General features: G+C 36.1%; 1 protein-coding gene across 2 annotated transcripts in view; it reads left to right on the plus strand.

Annotated features, from left to right (window-relative positions):
- Positions 1-26,991, plus strand: part of lztfl1 (leucine zipper transcription factor-like 1) — an 80,172-nt gene that overhangs the window by 9,578 nt on the left and 43,603 nt on the right. For both annotated transcript variants that reach the window (XM_039753469.1, XM_039753468.1), the window contains exons 3-5: positions 13,408-13,602; positions 21,365-21,425; positions 22,267-22,338. In XM_039753469.1, coding sequence (XP_039609403.1) covers positions 13,408-13,602; positions 21,365-21,425; positions 22,267-22,338 — 328 coding nt within the window. The remainder of the gene's footprint in view (positions 1-13,407; positions 13,603-21,364; positions 21,426-22,266; positions 22,339-26,991) is intronic.

The raw sequence follows: 26,991 nt of genomic DNA on the forward strand, positions 1-26,991 counted from the left end.
TTCTATTGGATTGCGCTGACGGACGCCCTTATATGGGCAGGCACTAAATTACAAACGCCAGCGGCAGCCTGTCTATGAACTTAATTTAAACTTTAGATTTACACCGTGCTTTGTTTCGCCACTCGCTGGGCGGCACGGTGGCGCAGTGGTAGCGCTGCTGCCTCGCAGTTAGGAGACCTGGGTTCGCTTCCCGGGTCCTCCATGTGTGGAGTTTGCATGTTCTCCCCGTGTCTGCGTGGGTTTCCTCCCACAGTCCAAAGAGATGCAGATTAGGTGGATTGGCGATTCTAAATTGGCCCTAGTATGTGTTTGTGTGTGTCCTGCGGTGGGTTGGCACCCTGCCTGGTATTGGTTCCTGCCTTGTGCCCTGTGTTCGCTGGGATTGGCTCCAGCAGACGCCCATGACCCTGTGTTCGGATTCAGAGGGTTGGAAGATGGATGGATGGATGTCCATCCCACCACCAAACTGCTCATGCTGAATGATGTTACAGGCAGCATAATGTTCTCCATGGCTTCTCCAGACCCTTTCACTTCTGTCACGTGCTCAGGGTGAACCTGCTCTCATCTGTAAAAAGCACAGGGCACCAGTGGTGCATCTGCCAATTCTGGTATGTGGTGCATCTGCCAATTCTGGTATTCTATGGCGAATGCCAATCGAGCTGCATGCTGCTGGGCAGTGAGCTCAGGGCCCATTAGAGGACATGGGGCCCTTGGGTCACCCTCATGAAGTCTTTCTGGTTGTTTGGTCAGAGACATTCACACCAGTGGCCTGATGGAGGTCATTTTGTAGGGCTCTGGCAGTGCTCATCCTGTTCCTATTTGCCCAAAGGAGCAGATACTGGTCCTGCTGATGGTTTATGGACCTTCTATGGCCCTCTCCAGCTCTCCTAGAGTAACTGCTTGTCTCCTAGAATCTCCTCCATGCCCTTGAGGCTGTGCAGGGAGACACAGCAAACCTTCTGGCAATGACACGTATTGATGTGCCATCCTGGAGAAGTTGGACTACCTGTGCAACCTCTGTAGGGTCCAGGTATCGCCTCATGCTACCAGTAGTGACACTGACTGTAGCCAAATGCAAAACTAGTGAAGAAACAGTCAGAAAAGATGAGGAGGGAAAAATGTCAGTGGCCTCCACCTGTTAAACCATTCCTGTTTTGGGGGTCATCTCATTGTTTCCCCTCTAGTGCATCTGTTGTTAATTTCATTAACACCACAGCAGCTGAAACTGATTAACAACCCCCTCTGCTACTTAACCGACCAGATTAATATCCCATAAGTTTCATTGACTTTATGCTATACTCTGATTAAAAAGTGTTCCTTTAATTCTTTTGAGCAGTATATATATATATTTATATTTACTTCATAAATACTTCTTATGTCCTACTGTGATGTAGGATAAATTCTTATCCTAGTCAGACTGTTAATACAATTCCTGGAAGTAATTTCGAACCCCTCAGTAAGTACTGGTCCTGGTCTTAATAACAACAACAACATTTATTTATATAGCACATTTTCATACAAAAAGTAGCTCAAAGTGCTTTACATAATGAAAAATAGAAAAATAAAAGACACAGTAAGAAAAATAAAATAAGTCAACTTTAATTAACATAGAATAAGAGTAAGGTCCGATGGCCAGGGTGAACAGAAAAAAATAAAATCTGTAGGGTTTCCAGACCATTAGACTGCTCAGTCCCCTCTGGGAATTCTACCTAACATAAATGAAACAGTCCTCTTTGGATTTAGGGTTCTCACGGAAGGACTTGATAATGATGGTCACGTAGACTTCTGGCTTTTGATCCATCCATCATTGTTGGAGCATCATGATGCTTTGAGTAGGTGGTGGTGTGGCAGGCCGCCACCACAAAGAAACCGGAAAAAGAAACAGAAGAGAGAGTAGGGGTCAGTACGGATTTTAGAGCCACCATGAATAGTTATTATGATGAATTGAACATACAGCGTATCAGGATTAAGTTAAAGTGAAGTTATGATAAGGCCATGTTAAAGTAATGTGTTTTCAACAGTGATTTAACGTGCTCTACTGTATCAGCCTGGTGAATTCCTATTGGCAGGCTATTCCAGATTTTAGGTGCATAGCAGCAGAAGGCCGCCTCACCACTTCTTTTAAGTTTTGTTCTTGGAATTCTAAGGAGATACTCATTTGAGGATCTGAGGTTACGATTTGGAATATAAGGTGTCAGACATTCCGATATATAAGATGGGGTGAGATTATTTAAGGCTTTATAAACCATAAGCATAATTTTAAAGTCAATTCTGAAAGACACAGGTAACCAGTGTAGTGACATCAAAACTGGAGAAATGTGCTGGGATTTTCTTTTCCTAGTTAGGATACTAGCAGCTGCATTCTGCACTCGTTGCAAACGATTAATGTCTTTTTTGGGTAGTCCTGAGAAGAGTGCGTTACAGTAATCTAGTTGACTGAAAACAAAATGCATTAACTAATTTCTCAGCATCTTTCAGTAATATAAGAGGTCTAACTTTAGCTATGTTTCTTAAGTGAAAAAATGCTGTCCTAGTGATCTGATTAATATGTAATTTAAAATTCAGATTTCAGTCAACAATTACCCCTAAGCTTTTTACCTCCGTCTTGACTTTTAATCCTAATGTATCCAGTTTATTTCTAACAGCCTCATTGTATCCATTATTGCCAATCACTAAGATTTCAGTTTTCTCTTTATTTAACTTGAGAAAGTTACTATTCATCCATTCTGAGATACTAGTCAGACATTCTGTTAGTGAATCAAGAGAATCGGAGTCATCTGGTGCTATTGATAAGTACAGCTGTGTGTCATCAGCATAGCTGTGGTAGCTCACGTTGTTCCCTGAGATAATCTGACTGAATGGAAGCATGTAGATTGAGAAGAGTGGCGGACCCAGGATAGAGCATTGTGGAACACCATATAGGATAGCATGTGTCTTTGAGTTGTAATTACCACAACTCACAAAGAATTTTCTCCCTGTCAGGTAGGATTCAAACCAATTTAAGACACTGCCAGAGAGGCCCACCCATTGACTAAGGCGATTTCTAAGAATATTATGATCAATGGTGTCAAATGCAGCAGTCAGATCTAAGAGGATGAGAACAGATAAATGGCCTCTGTCTGCATTTACTCGCAAATCATTTACTACTTTAACGAGTGCCGTTTTTGTGCTGTGATTTGTTCTAAAACCCGACTGAAATTTATCAAGAATAGCATGTTTATTGAGGTGGTCATTTAACTGCATAATGACTGCCTTCTCCAGAACTTTACTTAAGAAAGGCAGGTTAGAGATGGGTCTAAAATTTTCAAGAGCCGAGGGGTCATGATTATGTTTCTTAAGTAGGGGTTTAACTACAGCAGTCTTAAGACACTCTGGGAAGACTCCCATATCTAATGACGAATTTACTATGTCAAGAAATGATAGGACATGTGGCTACACATTTCACCTTGCATCAGAAAATGGAGAAACTCCACATGTGCTAGCATGTGCCACATTCTATTTCTCAAATCTGTTATGAACCATAAATCAATATATCAAAGTTAAAATTTATTTAGTGATTCTTTTGAATTATAGATGCTCTCTGGTTATTTGAGATGTGAAGAGGAGTCCATAGCACAAATATCAGACTTTCATTGCAGAATTTTACTAAGCATCTTTGTTTAATAAATGATACTTATATTTTGCCAACAGTACAGTTTTACTTTTATTTTTCGGTTATGTTAATAGTTTTCAAAGATTTCTAGAGACAAAAATGTTCATGTGATAACTGAAGTACTCTAAACAGTCTTAACGATATTCATATAGCCTGGCAGCATTTACACAGAGAGTCAGTTTTGCACTTAGAAAATTTCTTGAAAAACATTTTGATACTGAAATTTACTAAAAATGTATAATTTCATAGTAGTAGCAATTTTTTCAAACCAATGTGTACCAAATCGTCATTTTACCTAAAATTCTATATTGAGCAGAAAACAAAATCTGCTGACAAAGCAAAACTCATTTCTAAATGTATTCCTCATATGTTGCCAAAACTGAAACACTGTAATTTTTATTGAACCCTTCATCATTCATCTACATGACTTTGTTTTGCTACTTTCCTCCCTTTACACTGTTTCTAAATTAACATATATTTTTTATTGTGGGATTTAGCTTTTAGTTTACATGTGTTTGCAAATATATCAATCCTCTGTGCAATCATAAAACAAATAGTTTATAGTACTGTTCTCATAACTGGAGGGTCATAGTGTGTTCCATGGAGGCCGGGAACATGTATAGTTGGAAATATACAGACACTGTATTTTTGAGCCTGTTTCTAGGCCTCAGAAATATGATGTAAAGACTCCAGTACTAGGGCTTCACTGAGCTGGATTTCATTGTTTCTGGTCTGGTGCATTTATACTTATTTGCCATTTTCATTGTGAATGAAAATTTGAAATAGAAAATATAAATCAAATAAAAAGAAACGAAAAATATAGAGAAAAAATATTGCACACTGAGATGTCTGAGCCAATTAGAACTTCCTACTCTGAGACTCTTGAGAAACACAAGCACAACTCCTCTGAAGCACTTCTGGGTCAGGCACAGCCTTACAAATCCCCTGTAATTGTCTGCCCAGAATTCTCTCTGGTGGCCACAGATATGCCAGCCAGACTGCTCCCCCATCTTTAACAAAAGGACCAGACCACCCTGCAGGACCCTCGATAGCAAACTTCCTGCTGCCAGAAGTTACAGAGGTGGGGAATGTATGAGGTTTTATTGTGGATTCCCCACTCTCCTTCCATTACCCTTTTAGTCCTTGAATTATTCATAATTCTTTCCTGTTTCTCTGTCTGGCATTCTACTAGAGCAGGTTAAAATTGAAATGTGTTCCAGCACTGGTCCTGACCCAAATTATCTTTACTGTGTATATACTTTAACAGTATACACTATATGGGTCCAATATTTACATATATACACTTTTTAAGGGTTACTTTTCCTACTATAAGAGTTAATTTAGCACAGTTTTGCTGAGTGGTGATGAATATGAGCGTCTCTTGTAGTAAGTCCTACATGCTTAGTGACATGCCTCCTTTATCAGTGCCTTCATTGATGATTTAACAGCAGTTTCAGTTCTAATATAGAATAAGTATTAATATGATTTAAAAGATCAGAAATAAAAAGCCTTAAATGACCCGTTGGTGAAGAAATCAAGTTATCAAGAAAAATAAGCCCTTTGTGTTGAAGATATGTGCCCAAATGTTAACATACAGATTCTTGATAGGCTCAGCGACCAGAGCTAGAATTGACAGGTTTTAAAAAGGTTTCAATGAATTTGTGGAAGCTATATTTACTGCTAAAGGAGGTGTCAAAGTACTGACTGATAACACATACAGCATTTACCATTTTGTTTTTTCAATGTGCTAAACTTGACAAGCAAGAATTGTGCTTTACAATATATAAATTTACCCACCAAACTAATTTTTATAACACTGTTAAAATTAAATACAGGTTTTTTATAATCCAATATATACAGTTGTTTGAAAACTTGCCAAAACTGATAAAGTAAATTTATAGATTTGGTCTTCAACTGCAACATTGTTTACTTATCAATAAAATACTCTAAAAAGGAAATTAAGTAAAATTAAAAATGGTTAAAATTAAGATACAGTCCTGCCATCTGTTTGCAGAAAGGATTGAATAATAAACTGTAATGACAATCATTGATTTAATTTTGAAATAAAACATAGATTATTCTGCTTGCCACACGTGCTACTAGTCACTAATTCTGTTAAACCAGAAATACTGACTTTTGCACTTAAAGCTGTGTTGCAGCAAAGAAGCCTGTAGGGGGTGTCATCGTGTTTTGAATTCATATGTTCTGTGAGCAACAACTCAGCCTCTCTATCCTAGCCAAAATTTAATATGTGGTGAGGACCATTCAGTCTGCTTTTCAAAATTCCATATATTAATTTATATTTCTGCTCTGAATTACAAATTTTAGTTAATGTTCAATCTTTATTGTATACTATATTTAAAACATTCTCAGTAATATTTATTATGTAACTCTCTTAAATATTTTATAAATTAGTGTTTCTGTTGTTTTCCAGTAAAACATGTTTGAAGCTTGTATGCTGGCTTTTACTTATACATTTTCTCTACCCCTGCAGTGTGCCTATCGTTCTAGATAATAATCACTATGTTCCCCAACAGTATTAGTATGCAAGCTTTGTTCTGAGAAGTCTATAGCATGCTGTGCTTCTGTAGTGTGCAGTGAGTATTTGATAGCAAACTTTTGATTTGTTGCTGTGTTTCTGCACTCTTTAATTGAGAATTTCTCATTTCAGCTGAAAACGTTATGTAGCATGCTACATCTTCTTTCTGAGTAGGGGTTGCCTAACTGGAAAGGGACACCACATTGCCAAAGTAGGCCCATTTACAATATAGGGTTTTGTTTTTAGTTTACTGTACTTTCTTGCCTTTTTGTATTCTTCCCCAGTCATCCCTTACTTCTATGTATCCATCCATCCATCCATCTATTTTCCAACCCGCTGAATCCGAACACAGGGTCACAGGGGTCTGCTGGAGCCAGTCCCAGCCAACACAGGGCACAAGGCAGGAACCAATCCTGGGCAGGGTGCTAACCCAGCACAGGACACACACAAACACACCCACACACCAAGCACACACTAGGGCCAATTTAAAATTGCCAATCCACCTAACCGGCATGTCTTTGGACTGTGGGAGGAAATCGGAGCGCCCGGAGGAAACCCACGTAGACACAGGAAGAACATGCAAACTCCAGGCAGGGAGGACCCGGGAAGTGAACCCGGGTCTCCTAACTGCGAGGCAGCTGCTTAGCTCTCCTTTTTTAAATGTTTAAAGACTAGGGGGCTTTGCCCCCTGCTTGCTTCGCTCGCCTACCCCCTTCCCCTACCCCGGGGCGCACTATGCGCCTGCCACTTCACATCTCTTTCACTTGCGTTGTGAAGGGATGACTGAATGCACGCCAAGGAGATGCGGTTGGGTCATCTGCTGGCTTATTGCTGCTGCTGCTACCGAGCTGCGTCTTCTGCTTGTTGTTTTGCGCGTCGATCATTTAAAAGCCTGTACAGCAGCTGTCCTTTTGTCTCACTGCCTTGTCTCGCGGGATGTTAAAGTGTCTCTCGTGGGATGTCAAAGTGTCTTTCTGAATCAGCTGCTGGCTTGCTGCTTCTGCTGCCGCCGAGCTGCGTGTTCTGCTTATCGTGTTGCGCGCCAATCATTCAAAAGCCTGTAGCGCAGCTGTCCTTTTGTCTCACTGCCTTGTCTCGCGGGACGTCAAAGTGTCTTTCCAAGAAGATCATGTCTCAACCCAAGATTTATTATAATAGAGAGATATGCCTCTTTTTGTTTTTCCCCAACCTGTCATTTTCTGAAGTTATTTTCTTCTAGTTTCTTGAACTGTGGAGCATTTTGAAATTCAGTGTGTTTAATTGTTTATGTTCTTAAGTTATAATAACATCATTGTACTGAGTGTTTATGTCTAAAGAATGCTCCCTGTTGCTGTAACATCAATACATATGTATTGTGATTGTCATTTATTTAAGAGTAAAGGGCTACATTAATGTGTTGTTAAAATGTTGTGTAAAAATTAAACTGAAGACTTTGTGTAATAAAAACATAGTTTTGTTTGTTCCAAGAATTACAGATTCACAGTCAAGGTCTTCTGATTATGACTTTTTCCCCTAATATTACATTTTTCATGATCAGCTACACCCCATTTATAATATGAATACAATTCCAAACCTCTGACACCTGAACAAATAATTCAAGAAAACGTCCAGGTATACATAACTATTTGATAAGCAGCTAAGAGATGTCTCATGTTGTGGTGGTTAGACACATATGAGTATATTATTGGATTTAGCCTTCACTTTTTAAGTACACCTGGTTGGAGAGATTATGTGTCTGCCCTGCAAAAGAGTGGCACCCTATCTAGGAATGGTTCATATCTTGTGTCCAGTTCTTACTAGATAGTTCCAAACCCTCCGTGACCATGACTTGAATTACGTAGACTTGAAAATTAATGGTTGGATCTCCCCTTTGAAGCTGTAAGGCATAAACCAGAATGACATCAGAAAATAGTTCTGGGGGAAAAATGTAAGCAATTTGGATGCAGAAACAAAATATTGAAATTAATTTAGAATTCCTGTATGGCACATTAACTGAGCTTAGAAAAAATGTAGTATCTTGAAAAATAAATAATTCAATGTTATATTAACAATCGTCAATGATCAGGTCATCAAAAAACCCTACTGTAGTAGACAGAACAATAATTTAGAGTTCTGAAGAAAAACTCTAAACCAAATGTCAGTGAAGTCAACAACCTCCATATTACAAGGCTGATAGTGTCACAGACTGCTGTGCACAGCAGATTTTAATAACACACTGATAAAAGCTACACTTTAAGATGCAAACATATCAGCAACAAAAAATGAAAACAGTGCAGATATGTGCCAGAAGAGTTGTGGTAAACAGTATTATTTACAGATGAGCAAATGTAAAGCTACATCCTATTGTTGTAATATTGATAGTGTGGGGAAAGGAACAAAGAGCAGGCATCATGTTATGTCAGTAAGCCAGCACATTTTAAAAGGGTAACAAGGAGAATACACTGAAGACAGGTAAAGGGTCAGAACTGAGAGATCAAGAAAGTTAAGTGCCAAAACCAAAGCAAGAAGTGAAAAATCAGAGTCTTTTAAACCCATTGCTGCAGTTACCCCCTACAAAAAGCTGAAAAAAAGACAATCACAAATGAAACAAAATCCAAAATGTATAACACATCCAAAGTAGATGACCTTATATTGGGAAGTATGGTGGAAATTGTGTTATTGCTTAGCTATGCTTTGGAGTCTTAAGTCCTTGATTCATTTAAATTCATTAATGATTAAACTAATTTTTGTAGCATTAGAGTGACTTTAGAAGTGTATGAAAACATCTTGTCTTGTTATGTATAAAATTTATCCTCACTCATATTGAAATCTCTTTATTACACCAGACAATAATACAAAATCAAGAAATTAATTGGAAAGCCTGAAGGAGTCCGTTTATCAGTTGCTACCACATTTAAATTGCTGAAATGGAGGCTGAAGTCAGAAATACTTAAAAGCAAATTACTGGTCTGCATGGCCTCAAAAGGTTTCGATTAACATCTCAATAAAAAAAACAAATAAACAACGAGAAGATTACAGTGAAAAGACATATTGTCCCAATACTTATTCTTACCTGAAAAGGGTGAATAGGACACTATAGATATATTATTGTAAAACATTAAAGCATATACAGTATGTGCAGGAATACTCAGAGATAAAAGGCAGCACTGTGTATGTTTGTTTCATGGTCTCAAATCTGATTAGCTTTTGTCTACATCAGTTTTGATCATGAGTGGAATAAATGGGTGCCATATACTGTGGTTGAATAATGAAAATTGTGAAACATACATGAATGATAAAACTATTATAGTAACCTTTTCCCAGATTTCTCTCAGCTACCTCACCATATATGCAGCTGTTTTAGTTGAAAGAGAAGGGTAGTGTGAATAAGGGTATGTGAGCCCAAGTTTATTTCATGGATTTTCCCAAATAAGGGCTGCTATTTAAATAATAATGCAGAGTATATGTAAATTCTTCTTACATGCATTCACTTGAAATGTAGAATAAGAGTTTGTACTGGCAATCCTGACTTGAAATTCAAGTTCAACTGCCCTGACTTTTTTCAGCTGCAGCCTTTATTTTGAGGTAAGAATTAGTGGAGGTTATTTTATTTTACATGTGGACTGTTTATTTACTGCACTCTAGTTTTATAAAGCTGTTTAAAATAGTTCCTTTTTTTAAAATAAAAAAAGTCATTGCAAGTCTTTTTACACTTTTTTATTCCTTACAAATTAATTTATATTATACCTTGATTTTTATTGCTTTCAAAAGTTTCAAGTTTTTTTTTTCTGATAAAGGCCAAAGAAAACCTTCATCCATTTTCTGAACCTAATTTTCCACTTGGTAAGGACAAGATGTTGAAGCCTATCCCATTGAATCACAGATATGTAAGCAAGAATATTATTAGTATTTGGAAAAGCATACATTATTCGGGGTTTGTGTTTTAATCAAACACTTTTATTACTTTTTTTTATCTATTTACCATGTCTGCTGTCATACTTCCTCTATATATAGTATATTTTAATTTGATTTATGCTGAATGAAAATTGTTAACTGTTTTTTCCATAATTGTGCAAACATATCTTAGCTGAATGATATATATTAATATCAGGAAGGTTTATGACGTTTAGAAATAAATTAACACAGCAAATTATTTGTGTTTATAATTCTAAAAGCAAAAATGAAAAAATATAAGAAAAACAAAAATATTTCATTATTATATGGGAGGTGCAAAAAGCATGAATATCACAATTTAAAGTTGATCCTGTAGTATGAAACAGAAAGTTAAGTCATTTTTAATTTAATACAAATCAAGAAATTTCAGACAACAATTATGTCTCTGCCACATTTGACATTAGTAAATATTATAGTATTATTAACTATAAGAACCTACTAAATGCATATTTATTCTAAGAAATCAAGGGTTAACTGTTTTGTCATCATCCATTTTCCAAAACCACTTATCCTTAGCTGGGTTGCAGGGAAGCTAGAGCCTACCCTAGCAATCACCACGCACAAGGCAGAAAGGCAATCCCTGGACAGGGTGCCAGTTCTGCTGTATTGTTATCTGTTTGTTTTTTTTTTTCTTGCTAATTAGAATTTATAAAATAAAATAGTTGTGTACAAAAGAGATTTGTATGGAAAGATTTATCAGATGTCACATGCACTAAAAATGTGGAATATGTGTGACTCTTATGTAATTACATGTTACAACACCGTAGTACAGTGGATAGTCCTGCTGCATTGCAGATCCAGGGACCTGAATTTGAATGTATACATTTATAAACTCATTAGTATCTATTGGTATAGAAATATATAACTGCCAGTATGTTCTGTTAACAGGAAATGGTATATAGGCTCAAGCGATAATATCTGGTTCTCATGTGAAAGTACAAGTATCTAGTGCACACAAGATTATTTTTTATTGAAAAAGATAAATAAAAACTACTATGTTCCTTCTGTGGCTCCTTACAAAACACATAACTGTAGATAGCATTTTTTAAAAATACTTACAATATTATTTTTGTCTAAGGTAAATTCCCTTCAAACCAGCTTGCTGGTAAGTAAGGTGTTCAAGAGAAACAAGTTGTATTTTTGAAACTACATGTAAATCGTATTGAAATTCATAAACTACAATCGAGATTGACAGATTAATTTTATTCCATCTTGGGTTGTAGCTCTTCCTTAGCTTTTGAATTTGATTGCAAGTGATGGAGGGAAGGGATTGAAGAGCAGTGCAGGAGTTGATTAGAAGAGATATGCAGACCCACAAAATCACAATGTGAATTTTTAGTGTTTGTTTACTTACATCCTTTTTATCTGCATGTTATCTTGTAGTTTGGTTTTACTTAATTAAACAACTGTGATCTTGAAGTTACTGGAATACATTCTGACCCCTCTTCAACCCTGAGCTGGATTACGTATGTTCAGAAATACAGGAACTCATTAATTAAACAACAATTTCTGACAGTACATAGAATGAAACGCTACAGAAAATTTGATATCTTTTGAAAAATGAATCATCAAATTGTCATTAAAGTATGTGTAAAATGGAGTAAAAATAATCCATGAGAGCACATGAGTTTAAAAATGCAAGTTACAATCTGCTTTGGAGTGCTGTGATGTAAGGGGTTTAAATGTCTTATATTTGAAGTTACAAACAGTTCTAGTATTTATCCCTCTTCAGAAATATACTAAAAGTGCTCATTTAAAGATAAAAGTCATAAAATGAATATAAATATTAAATACTAATAGATGCTGTCAGGTATCTTTGTATCAAAATGCTTAAATTTATCTGTATATTTAGATTGATTTTTATTTTAAATGACAACCTATTTTGAAGTATTGATAACATTTTTTGTTAATTTATGTTACACTGGGCTGTAACTTATTCATTCTCTGGTCTTGGATGACTTCAGTGTGATCAATGGCACTGACACGGCTGGCCATGAGGATTGCATCAGTCCCCGTGGGTCTTACGATGGTGGTAAAAGTAAAGGTCAGGTACTGTAGATCGCTGGATCCTGGTTCCAGCACTATGAGACACATCGTTGGACTTGGTACTCCAATACTGGTGGTGCGGTGAAGGAGATTGATCACATCCTCTTGGGCAGACGCTGGAGGCTCCTATAGTACTGCAGGGTCTACAAAAGTGCCCAGTTGATGAATTCTGACCACAGACTTGTTGTAGCTTCTCTGCAGATCCAGTTTAGGTCTTGAAGGCAACCACCTATGAGGAGAATGAAGCTGGACTTGGCCAGACTCCAAGATCAGACTGTTTCTAATGAGTTTGCACATAGTTTATGTGAGGAACTTGCAGACTTGGGTGTGACTGCCGATCCTAAGTTAATGTGGAAGACCTTCCATTGCAAGACCCTGAAAGTTGCTTAGGGTTGTGTTGGTGTTGCTGGTATTCCCAGAAGTAGGTTTTTCATCTCTCAGGGCACCCATGATATTATCGAGAGGAGTCGCAGTGCATGGCTTAATGGTAACTCCGGTTTGTACTGGGAACTGAAAAGGATGGCTGCAGGGCTTCTGAAACTTTCTGGTATCCCCCCAAGTTGCTGAATATCATGGCCAGCCTGTAGACTGTTACTGTGAGTGCTGAGGAGAGTGGGGGCAGAACCTCTGCATTTTTCCCATTTGATTTTGGGGTTTGTCAGGGGTGTTTTCTTGCTCCTACCCTGTTCAGTGTTTGAATGGACTGATTGTTTGGCAGGGTCATGGGGTCCAGAGGCTGTGGGGCATCTGTTGATGAAGAAAGATTCACTGATCTTGACTTTGCTGACAATGCTGTGATCTTCTCAGAGTCAATGGAGGCTCTGGTTGGGGCTCTTGAGAGAGTGCTCGAGGAGTCTGAAGTTCAAGATCCAGATCTTTAATGATCTCTTGGGCATAGCCATCAGCAGTGTGTCTATTTGTGTAGAGAGTGTCGACCACGTCAAGAGGTTTACTTACCTTAGCAGTGACATTCACTCCTCTGGTGACTCTTCCTATGAAGTTAGTAGATGGATTGGGAGAGCAAGGGGGTCATGAGGCAACTGGAAAAGGGGTGTGTAGCGTTCACAAAATCTTTCCAAAAAGTCTTTAGAATCCTGATGCTTCCTGTTTTGTTGTGTGGTTGCAAGACATGGACCCTATCCAGTGACCTGAGATGAAGACTGAACTCCTGTACTGGTGCATGCTCACCAACTTGATCTGACCTGACTCATATTTTGCTTTTTCTTTTATATTTTAGACTGGTAGAAGACACCTTTACAGTTGATGAAGTTTCTGAGATGCTTGATGGCCTACAAGTTGTTGTCCATGGAGAGGTTGAGTCTGAACTAATCAACACAGCTCATACTAATGTACTACTTCTGCGCCAACTCTTCTCTCAGGCTGAGAAATTTTATTTAAAATTGCAGTCCGACATCTCTGAACTGGAAAACAGGTGTGGGAATTATAATGTATATGTAGAAAACAACAAAAACTGGGGAAAAAAACAGGCAATATGAAATAAGTAACAGTATCTGAGTACAATTTTCATCTGATACTTTCACCCATATTTATATTTTTCTACACTAATACAATAACTTCATCTAAACATAACCACAGAATTGTTGTAATCCTCTCAATAGTAGTATTGCATAATCAAAAATAAAGTAGAACTTGGGATATCCACAGGCATTTTGCAAAAAGGCAATATAAGAAAATGTGTAATAGTAAAAAAGTTCAATTTTATTTGGTGAAAATAATGTCGGAGTAATGGTAGGAAAAAGTTTTATAGGAATAAACCTGACTAAATTATTTAGATGCCATTCAGGCTTATCGTTAAATTGTATTTTAATGTTGTGACCGATTGATCCTCATGAACCCATACAGACAACAATATGCAAGTGTTAATGTGCTGCAATTTGAGATTGTTAATGATAATGAATTATGGCTTTGATCAGGGTTCTCCAAACTTCCAAACACAATGGGCACTTCAGCACTTTTCAGTGGGCTGTAGTAAAAAAAAAAAAAGATCAATGACTTTAGATATGAGTTTTATTGAAATCAGAAATTTTTATAAACTAATTACAGAGTATGTGAGATTAAATTATCATTCATTCAAATTCTCATATTTTCAACACAAATTATAATATAACCATTAATGTGAATGATGGAACTGTTTTTGCGTTTTTTAAAATCTTTTTAAAATGAGCTTCAAATTTTGGAACGCTAATTACAACTTCAAATGTTGTAAATTTGACCTGTATTTTGACTTGATATATTTAAGTTGTGAAAAAGTTTGTTCGCAAAAAGATACGTTGTCCCAAAAATGGAGATAAATTTACAAGCAAATTTCTTCAAATTTGGAAACAGCTCAGAGTTCAAAAATGTATAAAAATCGATCAAGTTTCCATCCTTGTATTTATGTTTAATATGTTCATTTGCCTGAAGTTCAATAATTTCCATTTGAATTTGACTTGGGACATCAGCAAGATCATAGTCAAATGGATTTTGAAGCAATCTAATTTCCCTAGCATTGGCATCTAAATCAGCAAATCACTTCTGAAAATGTTGTTTAAGATCTGAAATAACTAAATTTGTGAACGAGAAAGGAAATTCCACTTCACCCTTTTTATGCAATTTTGCACATTATGGCATATGAGCAAAGTTACAATCTTTCACATGGCCTTCCAGAAGTATCAACTTTTCTCTGAATGCCTTGATATGAGTTAATAAATCACAAATTAAGTTATTTTCACCCTGCAACTTTAAATTTAAATTGTTCATGTGGTTCACCAAATCTGCAAAAAATGCCAATTTCCAAAGCCACTCTGTATCTGATAAAAGTAGTTCATAATGGTTTTTCTCAGTAAGAAATATATCAATTTCATTCCTGAGATGAAAGAAATGTAAAAGAACCTTTCCACAGCTAAGCCATCAAACTGCAGCGTAATATGTCAAATCAGCATACTCGGAATCACATTCCTTGAGAAAAGACCAAAACTGGCGATGATTAAGTTTAATGAGAGCGAATGAAATTTACCATAGAAATAACAGGTTTTGATACACAGCTCATATCAATGTATTTTCCACAAAGTGATTGTTGGTGGATAACACAGTGAAGAAATATTGGTTTTGATATTCCTGCATTCTCACAAGCTTTTGTGATTTGTCCAACCAAATCTTTATACCAGACATGTTTTTTCCTCCATCAACTGTCACACACTGCAGACGATTCCAGTCCAAATTATATTCTATTAGTGTTTTTTGAATTTCTTTGAAGATATCCTCTCCTGTTGTAGTGCCATGCATGCTGTGAAGTGACGCTAATTCCTGTTTGACATTAAGTTCATTGTTGACGCCACGAAAAAATACTATGAGTTGCGAGGTATTACAAACATCAGTTAATTCAGCGGATATACTGACTAAAACATTGTGCTTTGCCTACAACTTGCTGGATAATGCTATTTCCCATATTTTCGACCGGACGAGCAATAGTATTTGGCACAAGACATCATTTTAAAAAGATCAAGTTTATCTAGGCATAACTCAGCCACTGCTTCCATCATACATTCTTTGATGATATTGCCATCGATGAATGGTTTTCCTCTTTTAGCCAAAACATAAGCAACTATGTAGCTTACCAATCATTTTCTGAGTTTGCTTTTGTAAATAAGTCTGGCTGAGAACTCAGACAAAGACATAATAATTCAAATTTATCTGAACGCTACTTTTCTTTAAATTGTGAAAACTTTGAAGCATGTTTTATTTCATAGTGGAGGCATGCGTATATTGTATTCTTTCAACACTGCAACATAGTCTTTACAAATGAGACATACGGCTTGATCCTTTGACTTCAATTGTATGAAGAAGTATTTTACACCCCATTCTTCATTAAACACACGATATTCATGAACAACTTTTCTTTTTCCCATCCATGTTAAAACTCTAAAAGAATAAATTTATAAATAATTTTGAAATTATAAAATCACAAGAACTCTGTACAAGCAAATATGTGAATAAGTGAATACGCACCTTTAAATATAAATTTATGCAATTACAAATTGAGTATTACACTGCACCAATGCAAGTGTTCTTATGGACAATTAACCGTAATGACTAGTAATGAATTTCCAAGTTCACTTTAAAGATTAGTCACAGCACCAGAGCTACCTGCACTGTCAATCATGGCCGAACAAATACGAAGAAATACCGCAAAGTATACAGTTTTACGATTCAGTATTAAATAAAGTTTTGAATAATAATAATATTAACATTATATGGAATATCAATATATTTCGAACACAATTTTAATTATTGCATTTGAAATCTATCAACACGCTGTGTTTTTTTTTATGGGAATATTAGTCCAATTGGCGCATTTCCGCACAATTCTTCTACGGGCTGGATAAAATCATATCGCGGACTAGATATAGCCCATGGCCCGTACTTTAAAGACTCCTGACATCGATCATTATCTTTAACTATTAGTTACGCACACCACACTATTATAAAAACATATCTTTAAATGTGTTAAACCAAACCATTTAAGAATAAAGATGGTAGTTTTGTAGTAATCAAATGATCAAATATTTATTATTTACAAGGATATATATATATATAATAACTAAAAACTATCTTTTTTTGTAATTGGTAAAATATATGTTTAAGACTTTAAGCATAAAGAGAAATATATGGAAAAAATTGCATAAATGTTTTATAATTTGTTTTTATGTTACTTATTTAGAAAAATATGTAATAATGCTCTTCCTTCTTATGTCATTTATAATATTTAAAGGAATCCTAGTTAATATTAACACGAGAGGTAAGGTAGGTAATGAATTACTATTTACAGGCCTTGGGCATTTATAAAAGGAAACTAACTATACTTGTGGCATCTTCCCCTTCTGTATTAGGCTCTAGGAGTGTTTAATTGGCACATTATTCTTCTCTGGTGATTTTATTGTAATTGCCCTGACTAGTGTTGTGTAGGTTTGGTCATTGTTTTTTCCTGTGATTAACTGTTTCTTCTACTTCAGGTTCCTTCACCCATGTTTTACTTGCAGGCTTCTTCTGCATATCTTGCAACCTCAGCCCCCAAGTCTTCTATTTTTAAAAAGCAGCTTACCAAGTTTTCATCCTATTCACAATAATACACTCTGTGCATTCCAAAAAGCAGTCCATTTGTGATAATTTAAACATTTTACTCTTTGAAGCATTGGTCAGTACAATGTAAATTCAGGTTTAGTTTTTATTTTATTCTCATGCCTTATGTAAGATTTAAATTGTCGGCGAAGTAAAAGATTTTCTGTTGGTTTATAGTTGGCCATAAAAACCCCAATGTCTCTCAATGGCACTATTCTTGTAATATAATTTGCAATCATTTTAAAATTAGTTTGGGTGAATTAATTGTGACCCATTTCTACATACAATACTTCTTTTTAATATGTTTTGTTGTGTGTTGATATTACAGATTTTCTGGAATGATCAGTTTTTTTCGGCCTTATGTAGATTTGTAAAAAGGTTGCACTAGGACTCTAGCAAAAAATGTCTAAAATATAATAACAATAGTATGTTCAATTAAAATTTTGTTAACTGATTTAAGAAAATTTTGTATTTATGTACAAAATGAGCATAACACCGTAGAATTAGTATTCAGAAACTTATTTGCACTGGATGACCATTAAAATGAATTTAGAGCTTTTCCACTGAAAGGTGATAAAAGCATAACAGCGTACTTTATTATCAATTCTGATGAGGAAAGAATGGTGTTTAGAAACAATTATAGTACAATCTTTGCAACTATCAAGGCTCAACAAGAAGGTGTCAGATATCTGGTGTTGTCCATACTGTAATTCAGTTTTGTGTAATTTCATGTATTCTTTATCCCATCAGCTATAAAACATTCAGTATCACTTCATGCTCACTTAAGTGATTTTAGAAAGTGATTTTTAGAAAAACGAAAATAGCCAATTTTGGGATATAGATACAACACCTTCGAAAGAAAAGTAGAGATGAGAAGTAGGAATAATAGTTGATGTGAGCGAGCCAACTAATTTTCTGTATACAGTGGTGACTTTTTGCTTATTGGTTTTAATTTCACTGTTCTCTGTACAGGTGACAGTACTGCTACTACTTCTATTGCATACTTCACATAGTGTGTGAGACAGAGCATGGTGTTGGCTATGAAAGATTTAACAAGTCTATAGTGATTTTTGATGGCTAGCACAATTCTATTGATTTATGTGTTTGTTTGTAATATAATACAGTTTTATAGGACTATGATATGGCATGCATGATACACATGTATTTTCATTGCATATTTCAACATTGTATTAAAAGCAGTAATGGCATATTTTCTGTTGCAATAACTTATCATCTTAATAAATAGTAAATGCCATGTTGAGGATCACCCATTTAATTAGCCAGTCTTAACGTCCCTCATCTTTAAAATAAGAGTTTTACATTTTAAAATAAAAATTCAGCATTCAAAAATAACAAAACATAAGCGTCCATGAAGTTCTACCTGTGGTATGGCACATATGTCTATCTAAATATTCTTTTAGGTTATCCAGGATATCATCCTGCACTTACTAAATTATCTTCTTTGGTGCCTTTTAAGGCTTGCCTGAAGTTAACATACCTGCTTTTTGTTGCCCTTTTGCTGCTTGACTTAGAACAATTCTAAATGCAAAATGTATTTGGATGGGTTTCAGTTTAATCAGATTTTGTTACTGTTTGATTCTTTATCTGTGTTTCATCACCCTTATTTCATCCCACATATGGTTGTGATCAGTTGCATGACCAGTTGTCTTTTGTTTCCTGGATGATGGGAAAAAAAGCATTGTAACCATACCAAGCTGTTTAGACAGTGATCTGAAAATAGTTCTCAAGACCATATTTACATAGTAGTGAAAAATTAACATTATATAATTGTGTATATTATTATTATTTCTGAAATTAAGTGAATTAATTTTTATGACATTTTAAAAAAATTAATTGAATGTATTAACCATTCAAATTACTATGTGCTTACTATATTACTAAGATGTTGGGCAATGTCTCTTTTGACAGTTTCTTCCTGCATGCAGGGAGATTACACCTGTGGCATAAAGTCCATGAAGTATTTTAAGATAGAGGCACCTTTTTGTGGTGCAGTGCATGTTGTGAAAAAGCATCCTTTTAACCACAGACGTTACTTTGGCATGCTAAAAATAACCCCTACAGTTTAGCCTATATACTCACGCAGTTTCAGTTTTAAAGCCAGCTGTGCAGATACTATTCCAAAAAAATATATCTTAAGTAAAATGTATATTGAATAGTTTCCTGAGCTATCAGAATTTAGTAATGTTTAGTTAATAGACTTGAAAGAAATAAGGCCAATGCTTTAAATGGATGGTAATTGACACAGATTCCTGTGTTTAAGAAAAGTGAGTCCAGTTCTCAGATAACTGCTCACCTTGTCTAGATATAGAGACATTGACTTAAGTAATTGATCCTTTTCAAAGAATATTACAGTCTAGTTTTGTTTCATCTGTGCATCAGTTTTTAAATCACTTCAGGGTTGCAGGAACCAGAGCCTGTCCATGTTGCAAAATTATTCATAGTCTTCAAACGGAGGAGGTAGACATTTCTGTGGTTGCTCTGAAGTATGTAATTTGGATGACATTAATTTCATATTTACTGGCCTTCATCAGTTTTCTAAAAGTTATTTTTCTGCCTTTGCTTCTTTAAAGTGAGAGCTGATTTTAAAAAAAAAATCACGTATTACAATACTTAAGATTGATCACGTATCTGTATCAGTGTAAAGGTCTGACACCTTCTGCCAATAACATTGCTTCATGGAGCTTTAATGTGTTTAAGAATGTATTGGGAATTTGGAGGAGATCAGTTCACAAGTATGGATTTGCATACTGGACAAATGCAAGAAGGGTAATTGGTGCTGATGAAGGGTTATTGGTGCTGAAGTTGGGTAATTGGTGCTGCCTTGGGTGGGGGCACCGACTAAATTTTGGAATGAATCATGACCTACAGTCTTTACTTGAGCAAATGGGGAATCTGAGCCAAATCTGGCAGAAACAGATTTAACAGTGTGGATATGCATACTGGACAAACACTCCCATAAACAAACATTCATCTTTATAGATTAGGTATAAATTATCAAATATCCTGTCTTTTGATTATTTATTATACTTTTGGTTGATTTGGCTGATATATTATATGGTAAAATTTGATCTTATTTTAGAACAACTTTGCATGCACTTAGTGAAGAGTGCCATACAAAAACAAGCTAAACTGAAAGCGTTGAAAAGCTTTTGGTTTTGATGGCATTGAAGCCCAGTATTTGGTTTACATTAGTTTCCCCTTTTTAATGTTTAAGCTTAGGTAACTCAAATACTGCAAACTATAATGCTAAAAAAGTAACAGGAGTAACAAACATACCAGCTTGTTAATTTTTGAGTAATGTGGGAGATTGATTTTCTGTTATAGAATAGTTGTTATTCTCACTGGCATATTGTAGCAACAGTCTTACTCTGGAGTAATATCTTAAGTGGACATGGCAACATTATTTCTAAGTAGATCTTGTAAGTAAAATGAAATCCTCATAAAATGAAAATGGAACCTCACAGAACAGTTAGGTTTTGTCCATTTTGTGGTATCATTTGTGGTCTGAATATTTTAAAAAAGCATTTTTTTTGGATTAGTATCTACAAACATGTCTCCTCATGTATGATAGCAGCTTTAAAATCTCTTATGAGTGTGGGCTTGTAGATACAAATGCATCAAGATTTATTAAATACCAATTTTTTTTTCAGGGCAGTCAAAGCTGTCATCTAGACAGATGATCAGATGTGCTCTAGGGCTTTCAGATTTTGGATAATGTTTCTAAAAGTATTTATGCTCTTGGACCAAGTCAGAATAGTTTGTGCAATCAACGATTTTAATAATCATCACATATTTGTTTTAAATATAGACATTCAAAATTAAATTTGTATTATTTTTATTGGTGTGAAATAATCAATTGTTTTTGATATATATGTACCTATTACTTAGATTCTGAATTAGCTTCCAGTTTGTGGGTATGATGCACAATCTAATGGTTTTCCATATGTGTTTTTTTATGGCCTTATTCCTACTGATGCCACGTTAGGGGCTGTAACCTTTAGACTGGTAAAGGTGGGTTTGGATAAACATTAACTTTTAATTTGATATTTTTTAAGGGAGCTACTAGAGCAAGTTGCAGAATTTGAAAAGGCTGAGTTTACATCGTCGAGCAAAAAGGTAAGTTAAAGGGCTACATTCACCCTTAAATAATAATAGCTAAATGCTCATGCAGCTATGGTGCTTATTAATTGATTTGTGCATCTGTTTTCTTGGATTTGCACAGATGTTGTATTGCATATTCATTGCTTGCAGTTATATTTACAGTACATTGTTACATTAGTGAAAATCTCTGAGGTATGTTCTTTATTATTATTGCAGTTTTATTAGTATAGAGTAATGTACGTGGTATATACACCCACTCACCCAAACTTGCTTATCCAGGCAGGATCATGGGGCAGCTAGCCTATTCCAGAAATTATCAGGCGCAAGGCAAGACCAACACCTGAACAGGGCACCAGGCCATCATAGGATGAACATATGCACACGCTCATGTGAACTAGGGCCAATATGTGTTGTTACATTTTTCCAGTAGTTTTCCACATTTCAAATCAAAATCTAAATTGTTAGTGTGTTAGACTTTGCAATGTCATGCTGTTTTCTATCTTGCTCTTAATGCTGACATTACAGGCGTGGCTATATGTAATGCTGTAAAGGAAAATTGACTGCAGTTCTTTGTTGTGTGAGGTATTAGGCAGGAGAGAACTTGTGTCTTTAGAGTTTTATTAGTATAAAAATTCTTACATTTTTTCCTACTGTTAAAAGAATAAAATGAAAAGTTTTTATATCTATAATATGATTAAACACTTTCACAAGAAGAAATGTCTGAATCTTTTTTTTGTGTATATTTGTTTTTAACTTCTCAAATTCTGGAATCAGTGTACAGTTTGCTCTCTTTAAACAGAAATACCCACACATAATGTAATTTTATTTTTGATATCTGACATTTTTTTTCCTCAAGGGACATCACGAACCAAACAGACCTAAGCTTGCACCACTAAATGAAGGTGGTGTGTCAGAACTGCTAAACAAGGTGAGACTTGCCTTTGAATTGACATTTGGTGTATATTTAGATATGTAGAAAATGGTTGACTGATAGTGTTACAAGATATTAAAGATTCCTGAAATGCTCTTAGGAGCAGTAGAAAGTGTCATAGAAAGCCTTAGTGTATACTTTAAAACCAATTACACTTATTTTGCAATTCACTTTCATTAAATTACAGTACTTACCAGTCTTGCAATAGTTGGGTCTTAAAAACTACCAAATACTATGATGCTTACCAATTAGTTGTGTTCTGTATTTGCCTTTTATTTGTAACAACAAATTAATTTTATCTGGCAGTGGTTATGAACAGCACAAATAAAATGTGATAAATGTATATTCTTTTGTTATTGTGAGCTAGTCTGAGACAAATTATTTCTATTGTGTTATTTCTTTATCCAGTTCTTTCACTTTCTGTAGAAAGTTTAAAGTAATTTATTCCTCTCTGTAATTCTGCTCTAGTTAAGTTTTAATAATTATTCTTTACATTTATACAGCTTTGTATTAGGGATGTAAATGTCATAAATTTCTTATCTAGATGATGACTATTATTGATACCTAATAGTTGAATCTTCATTTATAGTGTCTCAATATATATACCCTTAACAGGAATTGGCCACCCTGTAATTCTATGGATGCAATAACTCAAGGGCGGCACGGTGGCGCAGTGGTAGCGCTGCTGCCTCGCAGTTAGGAGACCCGGGTTCGCTTCCTGGGTCCTCCCTGCATGGAGTTTGCATGTTCTCCCCGTGTCTGCGTGGGTTTCCTCTGGGCGCTCCGGTTTCCTCCCACAATCCAAAGACTTGCAGGTTAGGTGGATTGGCGATTCTAAATTGGCCCTAGTGTGTGCTTGGTGTGTTTGTGTGTGTCTTGCGGTGGGTTGGCACCCTGCCCGGAATTGGTTCCTGCCTTGTGCCCTGTGTTGGCTGGGATTGTCTCCAGCAGACCCCCGTGACCCTATTCGGATTCAGCGGGTTGGAAAATGGATGGATGGATGGCAATAACTCAAAAACAAATCCTTCAATCGGAACAAAACTGGGAAGCTGTCATTAGTCATTATCACTATGAAATGAAATAGTGGAACCCTATTTATTTGGTAAAAATAATTCAACTAAATTTTGCTTTGCAGAGATAGTGGTTTTATGTTTATATATATATATATATATATATATATGGTGCAGTGATCCCTCGCTATATCGCGCTTCGACTTTCGCGGCTTCACTCCATTGCGGATTTTAAATGTAAGCATATCTAAATATATATCACGGATCTTTTGCTGGTTTGCGGATTTCTGCAGACAATGGGTCTTTTAATTTATGGTACCTGCTTCCCCAGTTTGTTTGCCCAGTTGATTTCATACAAGGGACGCTATTGGCAGATGGCTGAGAAGCTACCCAATCAGAGCACGTATTATGTATTAAATAAAACTCCTCAATGATATACGATATGCTTCCCGCTCTAACTCTAACAGCCCGTATTGATTTTTGATTGTTTGCTTTTCTCTGTCTCTCTCACTCTCTATGACATTCTCTGCTCCTGACAGAGGGGGTGTGAGCAGAGGGGCTGTTTGCTTACAAGATACGGACGCTCCTGTAAAAAATGCTGAAAAGACTACCTTTACATTGATCCCGTCATTGCGGCCGCTTTATCGCAGGTACTTCGTATACTTAAAAGCCCAACAGACCTATTGATTTTTGATTGTTTACATTTCTCTCTCTCTCTCTGACATTCTCTGCTCCTGACGGCACTCCTTTGAAGAGGAAGATATGTTTGCATTCTTTTAATTGTGAGAAAGAGCTGTCATCTTTGTCTTGTCATGGAGCACAGTTTAAACTTTTGACTAAAGGGTGTTATTTCATGTCTAGAGGGCTCTAATAATGTTAAAAATTTTATTTAGAAGGTCGTAAACAGGTTTTCTATGCTCTAACTGCGAAAATATTAGATTTATAAATAAAGAATACCACTTCGAGGAAATTCATTTATCTGTCTGGAGCGGATTAACCGTTATAAATGAGGGTTTACTGTATAACTTATAACATCATGGACAGCTCAATACCTCCCCGGGGACGCTTGGTGGCAGCCTCCCTGGCCAATGTTCATTTCCCACTCTCCCACGTGGCTCCATGGGACATGGAGTCCTCTACAGCCTGGTTGGGAGAGGGGGTGGCCGCTAGGGGGCGCTGCCATGACTCAAGAGCCTGGCTGGATGAATTTTTAGCCCCACTTGGAGGTGCAATTAGGACCAGGTGGTCAAGCACCTGGAACACTTCCGGGTGGGGTATAAAACGAGCCAGCCTCCACCACTGAGGGGCCAGAATCGGGAGGAAGTAGACGAGGTGGCCTAGGAGGAGTGGTGGTGCCAGAAAGGGTTGTTTAAAGTCTGTGTTTTGTGCTTGTGGGACTGTGTTGGGCCTGTGGGACACGGGGAAGACGTGCCCCATGGCTGAAGAGAAAAAATAAAAGCCTATTTGCTTTACACATGCCTCTGCATAAGTCTGTGCCGGGTTGGGCGCTATATAGCGCCTTTTACTATATATATATATATATATATATATATATATATATATATATAGTACATATCAAGTATTGATCTAGATGCTCTCTCTCTCTCTCTGTAAAGTTTGTTATTTGTATGTTACCTGTAAACTTGCTAGATCAGGGGTCGGCAACCTTTTGCTAACTGTGTGCCAACTTAAGGTTTCAAATTATTCAGAGTGCCAACATCACATATCATTTTATACAAGTCGAGGTCAATATTCTTATTTTACCATATATTTTATTTTTATATTTTAATTAATTAATATACTGCGGTGGGTTGGCACCCTGCCCAGGATTGGTTCCTGCCTTGTGCCCTGTGTTGGCTGGGATTGGCTCCAGCGGACCCCCGTGACCCTGTGTTCGGATTCAGCGGGTTAGAAAATGGATGGATGGATTAATTAATATATAGTGATATTCAATAATATATAAAGTTGTAAACAACATTAAAAGAAATAGAGTTTCTTGAAAGACTTTTAAAAAAACTTTTATTATTAATGGGAGCCTTGCCCTTGCATGGTCTTGGCCAGTTGCTCAATATCGACAACATACTTTGTCACTTTGAGTTTGACACAATTTTCTGAATGTTCAGGCGTTAAGCGACTACACTGTGGATTTAGCACTGCTTTCATGTGAGAGAAAATTTGCTCACTGGAATAGGTTGATCCAAAAGCTGAAAGAAGAGCAAAAGCGATTTTCTTCAAACAGATGTAATAATTCGGAAGGGATGTCCAACAGCTGAGAATAGCTGCAGACTTTTCTAGATTTTCATTTTCCAGAGACTTCCATAGTTCAACAAATTTTGATGTCCATAATTCTGAAGATCTGAAGTCAATCTGTTGCATTTTAAATTCATTAATATCCATCCAACTAAATAGTTCCAACTGGGTAGTTTCCAAATCAATTATATCAGGCTTAATGAGATATGAAAATAAGGATCCATGAATGTGGAAGTCTTTACTTCGTTTATCAAATTCTGCTTTGAGTGCTTCAATGTACTCTTGAAGCTCATCTACATTTACTTCAAATTGATTTGAGAGATTCTTCACATTCGGAAAGTACTTGAATGCTTTGATGTTGATATCATGGGTAAAAATGTCTAGTTTCATTGTAAATGCTTTCCAATAGCTGAAAAGATCAAGTACTGTTTGTCCCTGTCCTTGTAATTTCAGATTAAGTTCATTTAAATGTGTGCTTATGTCAGTCAGAAACATCAACTTTAACACCCAGTTTTCATCATTCAGTTCAGGAAAATGCTTCTTTTTTTCATTAAGAAACACCTCAATAGCTCCAAGACAACTGACAAATCTATTTAAAACTTTGCCTCGACTAAGCCAGCGAACATTGCTGTGTAGCAGAAGATCTCCATATTCACACTCAATTTCTTGTAAAAGAAACTTGAACTGCCTGTGAACCAGTGAAGAATGAGAAATTATAAAGTTGACTATTTCAGCAACAGTTGTCATCACAGAGACCAAATTCAGAGATGAGGTCTTTGCACATAGGCTCTCCTGGTGTATAATACAATGAAATTTCAAAAGTTTGCGGCCAACATGATTTTCAAGAAGTTTTACAAATCCTTTCTTCTTGCCAACCATTGCAGCAGCACCATCGGTTGTCACACAGAATAACTTGTTTAAGTCTATGTTATGTTTAGCAAAATAACTAATAAATGCAGTCAGAATGTCTTCTGCTTTGGTTGTGTCATGAAGTGGTAATAAGCAACACAACTCTTCATAAATGTGATTATTTTCAGGATATCTTGCAACCAAGGCTAAGCGAGACAAATCGTTTAAATCAGTGCTTTCGTCAAGCGCAACACTAAATACTTGAGATTGTTTTAATCCAGATATTTGTTTAGTTGTTACATTTTCAGCTAAATCAGTTATGCCTCTCAACTGATCTTGCAGAAATTGGTATTTCTCTAATACGAGTGAATATAATCTCCTTATTTGGTAAATCACCGAATAAAATTTCAGCACTGCTTAAAAAAGTTTCTTTGATGTATTCTCCGTCTGTAAACGGTTTCCCTTTCAAAGCAATACATTCAGCTATTTTATAACTACATTCAGTAGCTTTAATCTTCATTCCAACTGCTTTGCTCAAAAT

Source organism: Polypterus senegalus, chromosome 5 (genome assembly GCF_016835505.1).
Source record: "Polypterus senegalus isolate Bchr_013 chromosome 5, ASM1683550v1, whole genome shotgun sequence".
Taxonomy (NCBI): domain Eukaryota; kingdom Metazoa; phylum Chordata; class Cladistia; order Polypteriformes; family Polypteridae; genus Polypterus; species Polypterus senegalus.